Source organism: Propithecus coquereli, unplaced genomic scaffold (assembly GCF_000956105.1).
Source record: "Propithecus coquereli isolate 6110/MARCELLA unplaced genomic scaffold, Pcoq_1.0 Scaffold10, whole genome shotgun sequence".
Classification (NCBI taxonomy): Eukaryota; Metazoa; Chordata; class Mammalia; order Primates; family Indriidae; genus Propithecus; species Propithecus coquereli.
This window is the reverse complement of record NW_012133858.1, coordinates 3,281,674-3,296,955: the sequence shown is the minus strand read 5'-3', so window position 1 is coordinate 3,296,955 and position 15,282 is coordinate 3,281,674. Positions and strand designations below refer to the sequence as shown.

General features: G+C 35.6%; 1 protein-coding gene across 2 annotated transcripts in view; it reads left to right on the top strand.

Annotated features, from left to right (window-relative positions):
- The window catches only part of IQCB1 (IQ motif containing B1), a 54,102-nt gene extending 39,649 nt beyond the window's left edge, over positions 1-14,453 (top strand). Inside the window, exons 11-15 of one of the 2 annotated variants that reach the window (XM_012640158.1) lie at positions 3,385-3,527; positions 5,147-5,295; positions 10,071-10,202; positions 12,816-12,972; positions 13,879-14,453. In XM_012640158.1, the coding sequence (XP_012495612.1) occupies positions 3,385-3,527; positions 5,147-5,295; positions 10,071-10,202; positions 12,816-12,972; positions 13,879-14,108 (811 nt within the window). In that variant the 3' untranslated portion in view covers positions 14,109-14,453. The remainder of the gene's footprint in view (positions 1-3,384; positions 3,528-5,146; positions 5,296-10,070; positions 10,203-12,815; positions 12,973-13,878) is intronic. The other variant, XM_012640164.1, reaches the window with a different exon arrangement.
- The last annotated feature ends 829 nt before the right edge of the window (positions 14,454-15,282 follow it).

Genomic DNA, 15,282 nt, shown 5'->3' with positions numbered 1-15,282 from the left:
AGTGATCCTCCTGCCCTGGCCTCCCAGAGTGCTATTTGACTACTTAGAATTATACCTATGGAATCTAATTACTATTCCACTATTTTTTTTTTTTTTGAGACAGAGTCTCACTGTGTTGCCCGGGCTAGAGGCCGTGGCGTCATCCTAGCTCACAGCAACCTCAAACTCCTGGGCTCAAGCAATCTTTCTGCCTCAGCCTCCCAAGTAGCTGGGACTACAGGAATGCGCCACTATGCCCGGCTAATTTTTTCTGTATATTTTTAGTTGTCCGATTAATTTCTTTCTAATTTTAGTAGAGACGGGGTCTCACTCTTACTCAGGCTGGTCTCGAACTCCTGAGCTCAAACAATCCACCCGCCTCGGCCTCCCAGAGTGCTAGGATTACAGGAATGAGCCACCGCGCCCAGCCTATTCCACTATTTTAAAATAGAAATTCCATTATTATCTTTATGAACAAAACCAGACTAGTTATAAATATTTCCGTTAAAAAAGATAAGCTATGAAGCTAAAATGATTTAAATCTCACATTATGTGTTTGTTTCCTTTCCAATATTTTGAGTTTGAGCTTCTAGAATACACTAAACTACAGTTTTAACTTTTGGGTTCTGTTTAATATTTTAACCTCAAGTTTGCTCCAGTCTTTAGCATCTTTCCTCTTCTGTCAGTTGCACAGTTTATGCAAATGTCTCTTGCTTCCTTTGTAGTTGGGTTTTCTACAAAGATTATTTCTGTCTCTTTGTGGTCAGGTCATTATCTCAGAGTAATTTCCCCCTCCCATGCTTTTTGGGAGAGGTACTGCCCACCAGTCACATTTATGGGTCCAGACTGATCAGCGTTCTTTAGATTTAGCAAGAGGCACTCTTTTATAGTCACACACTTCCTAAGGCTCTTTCTTTTTTATTTATCATTTCTCATGATCAGAATCTTTATTTTCTATTAAGCACTTATATAAATTGAGAATATGATATCCAATCAGTCATTTCCTTTTCAGAAGTGCAGTACACATGCCAGATGGTCAAATGCCTACTAATTCTTACAAAGAAACCAACTGGATGAATAATCTTCTAATGTTTGAGTGATTATAGAAACTCTTAACAAAATAACTAACTTATTACTAAGTAGGAGAAATAACATTCAAAATCACATCAGTTCCTAATAAGTGTTTTCAAACTTGAAATTAAAGCATATAAATCCAAGAAGCACACATTATTTATAACTTACAATCATTATTTCAATCACTGAACCTCTCTTTTCTACTTTCTTTCTGATTCGTATTTTACTTCTACTTTCATGCTCCCTAGTCTTTACATTTTGCCATATTTCATAGCGTGTGTGCCCAAGTTGTTTCCCAAACCCAGATTTATGACAGATTAAGTCTTCTATCAATGCAATTTTAATGATTACCGTGTTTCTCATCCTAATAGTCTATTTAAAATATTGATAATGCAGTATTAGATGTTATAATCTATAAGCAATTAGAAGTTAGAAACAGAGATGGAGTTTTTAAAATAAGTTTGAAAGACGACACTGGTAGAGCCTGTTCTTTTTTATATGCCGTAAGTGGTAAAGGACAAAACATTATTCTCTACATGCTATACAACCCAGAAGTTTTTGGAGTAGGAGTTCTTTAGGACAGGCAAGTTGCTACCTTCTATTCTTTGGAAAGGGAGAGGCCCTTACCTACGTAATTGTCAACTTTCAGGAAAAGCAAAAAACACTTAGAAACTATTCAACTAGCCCCTACATCCTCTCTAAGAACTGCTATCTCCTTTTGGCACACATGCACACTTTTGAGGTCTTTTCTACCTTTGATAATAGAGATAAGAAAGGAATTTCAAAACAAATAAACCCTCAACTTTGACCTAAGAGGAGAACAAAGAAAACTTAAATTATGATTGATGGAACTTAAGAAATTATGGGAAAACAAGCAACCACACATGTATAAAATTTGATCAAATAATTTTGTCAGTCTTCCTTCTCTAAACAGTTTCTTTTTAAAGTTGTCTTACACTTAATTGGTTTTGCTTTTTCAAAGAAAATTGAATTAAAAATCATAATAACCCTCTGTAACTGTACCATTATGAAATCTGGCTATTAAAATACAAAGCTACAATTAAGGGACCACATTTTTTGGCAGTTTAATTCTAATAAAAGGATCTAAGAGAAAGCATACTTGCAAATTAAGTCTATACAGGTAAAATAAATTCTGTATTTTGCTTCTCTTTTCTTTTTATCCTTCTTGTTTTCTTTTTCTATAGGTATCTGAAGGCATTTTGAGTATATTTACTATAAAGTAATAATTGTGGTCTTCTTATGTAATGATATAGGAAGCAACAAAAACTGGGTAGGAATGGCTATGGGAGAAATGTTGGTGAATAAAAGCAGATAATACAGAAATGATAATTAAATGAAATGTTTGTAGCCACATATTTTCATAGCCAGTTATAAAAATAATGTTTGTTAGTCAATAATTGAGAAAAGGTAAACATAAGAAAATAAAAATCAGCTGTAATCATTTTATACAGTAAAAATTGCTATTGAAATTTTAATGTTTTTTAATCATTTATTTCCATATGTAAGTAATATAAACTTTTTTAACACAATTTGGATCTCACTCTTCTTTATCTTGATTTTATTTTCACCTGACATTAGATTGTGGGTATATTTTCATGTCTCTAAATATTCTTTGAACATTTTATTTTTTCATAGTTCATAGAATCCCATCAGGTAAGTGAACCATTATTTATTTATCCAACTCCCTATTGTGGAACATATAGTTTGTTTTCAACTTGTTACTGTTGTTATACTGTGGAGAACATCCTTGAACATAAATCTTTACGTATATATCTGATTATTTCCTTAAGAAAATTATTTGAAATGGAATTAATTGGTCAACATTTTTAAAACTTTTGATGTATATATTTCAAATATTTTTCCAGACTTCCAATGCATATATCCAAATATTTCTCCAGAAAAGTTGTAGAGCAGTAGCACATGACAATTTATTTCATCATAACCCTAATAACACTAGAAATTATCTTAAAAACTTTTTTTCTCCAACCTGGGTAACAAAGTGAGACCCCATCTCTACAAAAACTAAAAAAATTAGCTAGGCATGGTGGTGCACATCTGTCGTACCAGCTACTCTGGAGGCTGAGGTAGGAGGATCTCTTGAGCCCAAGAGTTTGAGGCTGCAGAGACCTATGATCATGCCACTGTACTCTAGCCTGGGTGACAGAGTGAGACCCTGTCTCAAAAGAAAAAAAAAATTCTGTCTGTATTTATTTGATTACTAGTGAGGTTAAACATTTTTTCCACATATTTCTTGAATGGATATATGATTTATGAAAATTGTGTATAAGGCACTTACTGTTTCCATCACAGATCTAAACCAACAAAGATATTGCTGAAGATAAATAGGCAGAAGGAAGAAGAGGACCTCAGATTACAATTACAGCTTCAAAGACAGAGAGCCATGAGACTTTCCCGAGAATTACGGCTGAGTATGCTTGAAATAGTTCATCCAGGTAGGTGGCAGTATCAACTTCATAAATATAACAATGTGTAGAGTATCTTTTAACAAACCAAATTTTTTAGCCACCTGATGATTCTTTTTTTTTTTTTTTAATTTGGACCTTTGCTCTTTTTCTCCATTTTCCAAATAAACTTTATTAAATCTCTTGAGTTAAAAAAAGTTACTATTTTTTTTCTGTTTCAGACCTATTGATGATGAGCAATCTCCCCTCCAGTTTTTCTTTTCGTATCTTTTAGATAAATTAATGAAACATGAAAATTTATGCATAAAGATAGCTGTCACAGACACAAAGTAAGGAGTTAGAATATTGCTATATTCTGCCATCAGAACTTTACTCATCCCCTAGTACTAACCTTGTGACATCTTACCACCTTTGACAGACTAAACTGAAGTTAATAATAAAGTATGATCTGGGAGGTCTGAGTGTTTTCAAGATTCTTTTCTCATTCTTTTACTTCCCTTCTTACCATTTATTCCCAGGGTCCTTCACTAGCTCCTTGTTTCTCTTCCTTTTTCCCTTAAATATAGATATTTCTGGGGGTTCCATCCTCACCCCATAATTCTAATGTTGCTCTTCTTGAGGTATCCATCCTATCCATAACTATAGCTTCAGCTATCAGCTGAATGCTAAGTAGTCTCAGATCTGATCTCCATCCTCACCTCCTCTCCTAAGCTCTAGAGCACCACTGCCCAATAGAACTTTTTACAAAAATGAAATGTTTTATATCTGTACCATCCAATATGAAAGACAATGGCTACAGGTGGCTACTGAGTATTTGAAATGTGGTTAGTGTACTCAAAGACCTGAATTTTAATTTTACTTTTATTTAAGTAGCCACTTACAGCTAGTGTCTACTATGTTACACAGGTCTGTAGCCAGCTGCCTACTGGATAGCTTTATTTAAATATCCATAGGTACCCCAAAAACTAAAGTCATTATCTTACCCCCTAGATTTCTTCTTCCTTTATTCCCCATCTCAGGTGATGACATCAACAGTCTACTCAGTTTCCCATTTAAGACATCCTAGAGTTCTTTCCCCCTGAGCTCCACATCCAGTTGATCATTAAATCCATCAGTTTTTTTTATGCTCAAGTATACTCCCCCTTTTTTTCACTGCAACTACCTTCTACTGCCTTAGTCTGTCACTTATGTATTCTGAACACTTGGCTATATGCTGACCAACTACTCCAAGAAGGTAAAAAGAAAGTCATCTGTATAACTGACTGACTTAAGAAAAATTTGAAAGCACATAGAGTAAAGGAGATAACACACACACACATTTTGCCGTTTCCCTCTGTTGGTACTGGGTGCTTCTTAATCATGTACTTATTCTTTTTCCAAAATGTCCTTGCTGTTACATTTTTAGCTATTTGCTCATTACTCTGCTACAAAAATATTATGAGTCTTCTCTCTAAAGAAGCTGCATAATCTGGGCAAGCTTTTATTTCTAAAATCTTAGAACCATTATAAAATAATAGAATTGGAAAAATTAGTGAATAATATTGAAAAAAATAAAAAGACAAGATTATTATTATTACCATTGTCCTGATTCCAGAATTTGAGGAAGCATGGCAGTGACTATGTTGTGATAGTGTCTGTCATCTCTTTAGGTCAGGTGGAGAAACACAATCGGGAAATAGAAGAGAAATCAGCATTGATTATCCAGAAATATTGGAGAGGGTACAGGGAAAGGAAAAATTTTCACCAACAGAGGCCATCTCTCATGGAGAATAAAGCAGCTGTTACACTTCAAAGAGCAGTGAGTCTGATGTAGTAAAAAGAGGCAAAAACATGGGTTCAAACCTGGCTTTACTAATTACCTGCTATAAAGCCTTAGTCAAGTCACTTAGCTTTCCTGAGCCTTAGTTTCTTCCTTTATAAAATAAAACCTTACCTCTGGCCAGGCTGATTTGGACACTTAGTCCTTAGCACTGCCATAGAACCTTGTACATCATTTACTAAACTATAATGTTGTTATTATTAACTTTTTTTTCTTTCTCACTTGGGCTGCAACTTCCTCAAGAATAAAGAACTAAGTCTTATTTATTGTTGTCAGCTCTCAGCATGTGCTTGATATGAATGGATGTTTAGCCTACCTTTTTCACTCAGTTGTTATGTGGATCAGATGATCAAATTTATGGGAATGTATTTTGTAAATTACAAAGTCCTATGCAAGTTCAGCTTGTCATATTTGACTTTTTAAATGCATAGATGAAGTATTAGGTATAATTAAATCGTTATAACTTTGCAATTGTGGAATAGTATTCTTAAATGATAATTTTCCTGTGATTTATCTGGAGCATGGTAATATTTTATTGCCTTTGAAAAGTATAGCACAAGGCTGTTTTTTCAATTTAATGACTGGTTTTCCTAATATCCAGTTATTTTCTTACATAAGGTTAGCTTTCTTATTAGGATTTCAGGTCCTATAGCATTTAACTTAACCTCTTATTATTGAAATTTTAGGTCAATTTAAATTTTTCATGGTGATAGATTTGGAACAGTCTCTGTTATTAACTTTTTACAAAGATTTTTTTTTTAATCATCCAAAAAACACAGTAGAATAAATATGAGGGAAATAGGAAAGAATGTCTGCCTCTTCCTTCTCCAGGCTCATCTGGGGATCTCAGGATGTATCTACAACAAACAGTCTTGCACCTTCACTGAATCACACACATTCCTGATATTATCCTCTGCTAAACAAGGCCATCTAGGGATTAACCCACTGACATTGAGGTTAGAAGTACTTCCTTTGGAGGAACCTTTGTCTCCTTCCTAATATAATACTTTTACTTCATGGCTACCTCCTTTTTATTTTTTTTTTATTTTTTTTTTTTTTTGAGATTTTATTTCAGCAAATTATGGGTGTACATACGTTTAGGTTACGTGAGTTGCCCTTGGTTCCCCCCCCCCCAACCGAAGTCCGTGTTTCAAATATGACCATCCTTCAGGTAGTGCGCATTGCACTCCTTGTGTACCTCCTTTTTAAAGCCTTCCCTGCCATAAAATTAACTGGGCCCTTATTTAAGTTAACTTACTACCTTGCCTGATTTAGATGAATCCAATACTTTGTAAAGGGATCTTCTACAATAAAATGAGATACCCTACTTTGTCTACTATTCTTTAGAGAGAGAAGTAGGGGTTATAATAGGAGAGCATCTGAGGGCTATAAAGGCAAAGTTGTTTTGGCTTTTATACTTTTCCATTGGCAGAAGAAGAAAAAGATTAGTCTCACTTGCCTCAGGTCTCCTCTACCCACAAAAAGGAGTAAGAGTCTCTGTTTAAGTAAGAACAAAAAGGGATGAGTCAAGGTCATGTTTATAGTCTTTGCATCTCATTACTAAAAATAACAGTGAGATCAAAGCAGAGTTAGCCACAATGGAAAAGGAAATAAAAGGATTACTTTCAAAAAGGGAAAAGAGAAAGAAAAGTGGGAAAGTACACAGAGGGAAGAAAATGAAAGTAGTAGAGAAAATTAGAATAGGGCAGTGGTCAGTAAGGGACACATTTTGCTATGTTTTTAAAGCATCCTTTTCTAACACACACTGTAGACCTACACTATCCAATACAATAGCCATTAAACACGTGGCTGTGGAATACTTGACATGTAGCTAGTCCAAACTGAAATGCACTATAAGTATAAAGTACCCACCAGATTTTGAAAACGTGATATTAAAAAAGGAGTGTAAAGTATCTCATTAATACTTTTTTATCTTGATTACATGGTAAAATACTAATATTTTGTGTATATTGAGTTAGAATGTATTTTATATAACTCATATGCAAAATATTATTTCATTTATCTTTTATTTTTTTAACATAGCTACTAGAAAATTTTAAATTACCTATGTAATTTGCATTATATTTCTGTTAGCATAACAATTGATGTTGGTAAGAAAGAAAGGGAAACAATTCATTAGCTTCATTGAAAGTAATAGAAAGAAATAGGAATATTTTTCAATGAACAGGCCCCAAACTGGTTATTAGTGTCCTTGACAGGAAAAGAAAGGCCAGAACTGTTATCTACCTTCTGTTCCTCCCTTACTTTATGCAAAAGCAGAGATATTGTTTCTCCAGTAGCTAAAAATTGAGAAAACCCTATGTAAACTTGCCAAAAAAGAAGGAAAAAAGAAAAATCAAGGAAAGAAAAGAATAAAAGGAAAGGAGAGGTTCTCTCAACAGGAGGACTCAAGCATAGTTGAAGGCTTGAGTACCATACTAAAAACAGGGGTATTAGGGAAATTTTCTAAACAGCTTTTTAGGGCCACCCTCAAGTATCAGCTGAAAGATAAGTGTCACTGAACATCTGAGGAAAGCCAAAGTCAAAACAAACAGAATAAAACTACTTGATAGAAATAGAGACATTGCAGGTATAAGAAAAAAAAATTTATCTTCTTAGATGAGAGAAAATAATACATGAAACAAAAGGGAGAAAATAGAATAAAATTTGACAGAAAAACTGAAAGATATAATAAAAAGTTTGGGGAAAAAAGTTAAGGAAATCTCATAGAAATCAAGGCAAAAAGAAAAGATTGCCAGTCCAGGAAGTCAAATGTCCAAATTTTGAAATCAAGAACAAGAAAAACAGAGAAGACGAAATCAAATAACTCAAGATTTCCCAGAACTGAATGTCATTAATTTTAGATTAAAAGGACCAACTTAAATGTCCAATACAATGACAGAAACATACTCACATTTATTTCACAATATTGTGAAATACACTGGGAACAAAAGACTTCCCCACTGGAACACTGGAAGCTAAAAGGTATGGAGGTAAGACTGTCACATGTTTCAGAGAAAATGATTTCCAACTAGAATTCTACACACAGCGAAACCATCAATTAAAGGTAAGGGAAGACTAAACACATTTTTAGGCATCACAAAATCTCTTAACCAATTGTAACCCAAGAAAAGACTATGTGGAATCCAAGAAACACAAGAGAAAGATGAAAAGCAGTCACCAAGATGATAGTGAATGGAGACCACAGGATGACAGCTGTGACCCAGGTATAGAGAGTAGTCAGTCCAGATTGCAGCAGGTCAGGAAGCTCCAGAAAATGTGTGTCCAAGAAAATAAAGTCGATAGAATGCCCAATGTGTTTTAATGTGTTGATAATTAGGGTGAGAGTTTGTACAATGTAATCAGTAATAAGTAGCTGGAAAACTAAGCACAGGAAACAAAGAGAAGTATTAATCCCAGAGAAAATAAAAAATGTACAGGGAAGGAAAAGTTATCATAGTATACTATATTGTTCAAAGTGAATAGCCTTTATGTAGTTATAATTATGTAAACATTGAACATTGATGTAACTAAAAACCGCAGAAGGTATGTGGGAGTATAAGCAGTGAACAAGAAAATTCTTATCTTCTGCATAAGAAGATTGATAGATAATATCTATATCTGAAAAAAAAATCACAATAAATAGTAGATGGAGCTAAATATAAAAAGAAAAACCTGAAAGAGTTAAAAGTTGTTGCCTTTGGGGTTAGGGAGCAGGGTAAGTAGGTAGAGAACTATAGTTGTATTGGTAATAACTCTTATAAAATTGACCCTTTAAATAATAGAATTACATCAGCAAACTTTTTCTGGAAAGGGATAAGATAGTAAACTATTAGGCTTTGCAGATCATGTAGTCTCTTGCAACTATTCAGATATAGCACAAAGACAATAGTAAAACATGAGCATGACTGTGCCAATTAAATGTTATTTATAGATATCTTGAATTTTGAATTTCATATAATTTTGTCACTATTCTTTTCCTTTTGAATTTTCTAACTATATAAAATGTAAAACAAACAAACAAACAAAAAAAACGCTTTTAGCTCTCAAGCCACACAGAAACAGGCAGCAGGCCGAATTTGGCCTGTGGGCCATGATTTGGCAACTCCAGCGTTAAACAATGTAAATATGTAACTTTGATGAAAATAAAAACTACAAAGGAGGGAGAAGAGTGAAAAAATTGGGAGGAATAATTGCAAATTTTTCCCAAATCATGCCTGTTAAAAGATTTCTTATTTTTACCAGGAGTCTATTCTGAGGGACATGAGGAAAGAACATTCAAAAAGTGCTTTTGTCATAGCCCCATACTTTATAATTTTGTAATATTTTATCATTTATCAAGCTTTTCCTTATATACTATTGCATTGATATTTACAGTCCTATAGGCTACATAAAATTAAGGTCCCTGTTTTCTATAGACATAGACTCTGTCCTATGAAGATAAAATGACTTGCCCACAATCGTAAGGGACTAGAATTGAGACTAGAGCTCAATGCTTATTTCCTTTTTTTCCCCTCTTCATTGCTTACTGTACAAATAATCTGTGAAAGTGTCCTATAAAAAATTAAAGCTCTACAGAAGAATATATAGTTAAAAAATCACTTTCCTCCCTCACCCTTTCACAGTCCCATCCCTCTCCTCATTCACACTCAGAATTAACTACTGTTGCAATGTTGTCACTACTGTATGTTGTTGGGAGAAAATAGTTTCTATTAGGGGAGAAAAATCACAGACCTCCTGTTTTTTCCCTCCAGGCTCTTAAATTCCTAGCAAAGTGTCGTAAGAAAAAGAAACTATTTGCTCCTTGGCAAGGACTCCAAGAACTCACTGATGCACGCAGAGTTGAACTGAAGCACCAAGTGGATGACTATCTCAAAAGACATCCCGTATGTAGACCTCTGTGCCATAATATCAGTGTTACATTATTCCACTGCATGATATTTACCAACAAAGCAGTATCTCATATATATGTACGTTTATTGTTGGTTCAGGGTAATGGAGTAGCTTTACCATAGAGTTAATGGATTCAGAGTCTTTTTATAGTTAGTTACATGTCATAGAGGTACAGTCATTGGTGAAGAGGACTTTGCTTAAAATCAGTTATTTCCCTTACCTACAGCAACAAGTCTTAGTCATTGCTTCTTTTGCAATAGTACAGTAAAACTTGGGCTATTTTGAACTTTTCACATCTGTTTTGTTGTGATTGTGGTTGCTTTCCATTTGTATAAGTTCAAAAAAAACCCTATGCAAATGGAAAGCAGAGTACAAATATATTAATTGCTGACCATGTATTTGGTAACCACCAGAGCAGAGCAGTGGTAAAACTGAATTAAATAGCAAGGCTCAATCCAGGAGCTATAAATAAGACGTCCTACTTTCTCCTACTACGAATCTGAATTTAGGGTTCCATACACTAAAGTGAGTCTCGGGAGAAAGAAAGGAGGAAAGACTACCCTCGTATCTCAGACTCTTCGTGATTATCACGTAGAAGTAGACAGTAAAAAAGTTCTGTCATCTGTTTCCAGCCAAGATGGAGTGACAGGAACTGGACTTACTTTGTGCCTGAAACAACCAGAAAAACAAACAAACAAAAGCAGATAAAAGGCCGGGCGCGGTGGCTCATGCCTGTAATCCTAGCACTCTGGGAGGCCAAGGCAGGCGGATTGTTTGAGCTCAGGAGTTCGAAACCAGCCTGAGCAAGAGCGAGACCCCGTCTCTACTAAAAATAGAAAGAAATCAATTGGACAACTAAAAATATATATAGAAAAAATTAGCCGGGCATGGTGGCGCATGCCTGTAGTCCCAGCTACTCGGGAGGCTGAGGCAGGAGGATCGCTTGAACCCAGGAGTTTGAGGTTGCTGTGAGCTAGGCTGACGCCACGGCACTCTAGCCGGGGCAACACAGTGAGACTCTGTCCCAAAAAAAAAAAAAAAAAAGCAGATAAAATATATGTTTCATATATTTTGGGTCTTGTCTTTCAAGACCCCAGACATGAAATAATACAAAACAATAATATCTGAGAGGGAACAAAGTGAGCCCTATAATTGCCCCTGCCTTGAAAGAGTTTCTAGGCCATAGCCCAAGGAAGAGGAACAGAAGAGGAGCTTTTGGAATGCCTGAGGTGAGATGGAACTAAGAGTCTGGGAAGACCAAGGCAGCTAGACTTCATGGGACAAGAGTACCAGAGTGACGAGTACTGCAAAGAGTGAGAACCCTAGATATCTGCAGAATGTACCCCTTGGGTATTCTTCAAAATACTGATCAGCATGTGCATGTGAGGAAACCACCCAAGGCCAAGAAAATAGTCATCTGAAAAGATAAGAAGGAAGAGTGCCAGGAACTCACACAGGTCCAGCAATAGTGCTTGTTCCCATCAAATACACTGGAGAAACTTGTAATTCACAGGGTATTGGGATGAGTACTGAGGAAGATCTTTCCTTAATAGTGGAATATAATTAGCCTATACTGCTCCATTCTGCCAAACAAATCATAAAATCAAGAGCACAAAAGTTCTAATTTCAATGAAGTCCATTTTATCTATTTTTTCTTTTGACTCGTATGCCTTTTGTGTCACAGCCAAGAAATCATTTCCAAAACCAATGTCATGATGCTTCCCCTGTGTTTTCTCCTAAGAGTTTTCATAGCTTTAGCTCTTATATTCAGGTCTTTGATCTCCCTTTTTTTTTAGTATACTATATATAATTCGATGTATACTCCTGTTTCTTTTTTTTTTTTTTTTTTGAAGTGTTGCTTTAGCCACACTCTGGTACAACTGTTTAAGATTCTATGGCTGTTTCACTTGAACATTTAGGCCAAAAAAAAAAAAAAGATTCTATGGCTTAAAAGTAAGGCATTGGCTGAAACAAGTGGAACAGGGTCACGTCCAAGATCTGGGAACTGGAATATTTGAGAAGGCTGTGGTGTCAGAATCTGTATCAGCTCCAAAGTTAAGATTATTTTATCCTCGTCCAAACTATTCACTTAAATTCCCCTTAAATTAGCTAACTAGGCAAAAGAACATGGTCCTTTGGCTGATTTTGTCCTTTGTTTTATGAAACCAGAAGCAGTTATAACATTATGGCTTAGATAAATTTGAGAGTGGGGATGGGATAAGAAGATAGTCTTTCAGATGGGGTCCAGAACAAAGGGGTTGGCCATGTTACACCTCTTCCAGGCCAGTGTCTTTACCAAACCATTTGTAATTTTCGCTGTGATCTCTCAATCTTCTCTCTTCCCCTTAATACCATGTTGTCTGAGAAAGTGAGGTATGGGAGCATACCAAAAAGAAACTTACCTACCTGTGTTTTTATCTAAAGCTGTTTTTAAAAGACTATTTAATATTTGCACGAAAGTACAAGGTAGAGACATCAGTTATACGATTCAATAGATAAAATGAGAGACAGCCAAACATTCTAGAACCTCTGCTAAGTGGTTGCCTAAAACAGACTTTGATACGTATGTCCTTCCTGTAACAAGTTTTTCTGTCCTGTGTTCTCAGGGCTCTCAGATGTCAGATGTGGCCAGCAGGGAGCTCCATGCCCACGCTCAAGAACGACTGCAACACTACTTTATGGGAAGGGCCCTAGAAGAGAGAGCCCAGCAGCACAGAGAGGCTCTAATGGCTCAAATCAACACCAATATTGAACAGCTAATGAGTATGTGCTCATTCCATTTTAGTTTCGTAAAGGGAACAACCTATCCAAGGTCTATGACATCTAAAATCTTCAGAAAGAAAGCACAATTAAGGATCTTTTAGCCCATCTCCTGTCCTCAGGAAATTTCTTACATCTAGAGCATACCAGACACTGTTTTCAAATGATGCAGATTTTATAACTTCCTCCTTGCCTGCTTCCCCCAGCCTTGCCATGATTCATATGTATCAGCTCAAACAAAGTTATTAGTTTCAAAGATGCTGCCCTTCTAGCCTGATTCTGCTATGTAATCTTGAAAGCTTTTGGTAATATTTTAGAAGTAGATTATGATAATAGCCAAAGTGCTAAAGTAAAATTAATTCATTGGTGCCTCACAATCACTGATCCATTTAATGAGAGATCTCATCCATGAAGCCACACACAGTGTTTTAGTCAGGCTCTGGGATTTCCATTAGTGTATGTGGTCAGAAAGGGCCAGAGTTCTCTATTTAATGGCCAGTACTTGTGAATTTTGTATTTTTGAATTGGATAAGTGACTGAAACTGAGCCTCTCACTTATAGGATGAGGTTCTACTAGTATTTTTAAAGTTCCTGTTCTTTAAATAAACCATCTAACAAAAATCTACATCTTTTTCGTTCTTTTAAACATAGAAGTGTCCAGGGGGTGGGAGTGTTGCTACCAGCCACAGCTGCAACTTTTGAATAGTCCCGTACCATCCACAGTTAGCAATGATAATAAAGTCAGAGTTGGAATCCTGTCCCTGCCTGTTACAGCAGAGTTCCACCTGGAATCCAGTTGGAATCCTGTCCCTGCCTGTTATAGCAGAGTTCCAGCACTTTAGCTTGCAAGTTGGTACTTGCTTGGCACAGGATTCTACCACTCACCTGTTTATTTTCTGTTTACTACAGAGGCACCAAGTCTGAAGGAGGCAGAAGGGAAAGATCTTGAGCTCTTCCTAAGTAGATCCAGGCCTGTGGCAGCCAAGGCCAAGGAGGCCCATCTCACCACCCTGAAACACATGCAGGCACCCTGGTGGAAGAAGCTTGGGGAAGAACCAGGAGATGAGATTAATGTTCCAAAGGATGAGCTTAATGTAGAATTAGGAACTTTATTCATTGGTGGAACCAAACCACCTTAGCTAGTTACCCTAAGAAATGATACAAATCTTATATTTTAGGAGCTTACATTGGTTCAGCCTCTGGCATGCTGCTAGTGCTATCCAAACTCATGATTTTCCCGAGGTTCCTCTCCAAACAAGATTTGCAGTAAGCAAAGAGTTATCTTCTACCTCCTTCTCAATTCCCTTTTTCTTTTCTCCATACCCCAGTCCCTGGCCATACACACAGATTTGTGTAGCTTTTATTGTGGAACTAAACTCAATGTGGTATTTTCTTGTTTATATGAAATGTGATATTTGTTTCATTTTTGTTTTCCAACTAAAGGTTTTATGTAAATAAATATTTTCAACAATTGATTTGAAAAACTTGTCAGGACTATTCAACTTTTTACATTTGTTCTAGAATTCCTATTTTCCTATTAATATAGGAGGTGTTTTCTTGGCCTTTCTTAAGGTGAGGAAAGAAAGTCAGTTGAAGGACATTTTACTATTTTCTATAAAACAATGGTTGAATCCATTTTCTATTTTGTTATTTCTAAAAGGAACTACACACAAAAAAAATCGAACTAGGATTCAATGCAACAAAAATTTCTCCAGATAAAATGACATTCTTTCTATTAAACTCTGAGAACTGTATAACTTATTGCTCCCCTTTTCGTCTTTTCTCCCAGGAATCTTAGAGCTAAATATAATATTTAATTTTTATTATGATCCTGGGTACCTATATGATTATTTGGTTCTGGCCTAATAGTTTCTGGTTTCCCTATATTTAATTATGTTTTAATACCAGAAGCCACCTCAATTTGTGTTTGTAACAATATGGAATTTAAGTTGAAATCATTAACAAATCATGATTCCATATTATAAGGAACCTAGAGGGTGCTTTTTGTATAAATGAATGGAAATACCCGTGTTTCTGTATGGAAAGACCAAGTAGTGTAATGTTGTCCAGTCTCCCAAGGTTGATTTTAGTAAAATCCTAGTCAAAGTCCAAATATAATTTTCATTCATAATTGGAAAAGAAATATATAAAATTTATTTGTAAGGATAAGCAGATGAGAGTACTGGTCTCACTTAGAATGTAGAAAGCTACACGAGAGTTTGCTCCCACATTAACAAAAATGCCAGATAATCTACAACAATAATTTTTCTTGAGCCCATCAAGTAGCTGAGGCCTCAAGCCAACCACATAAAC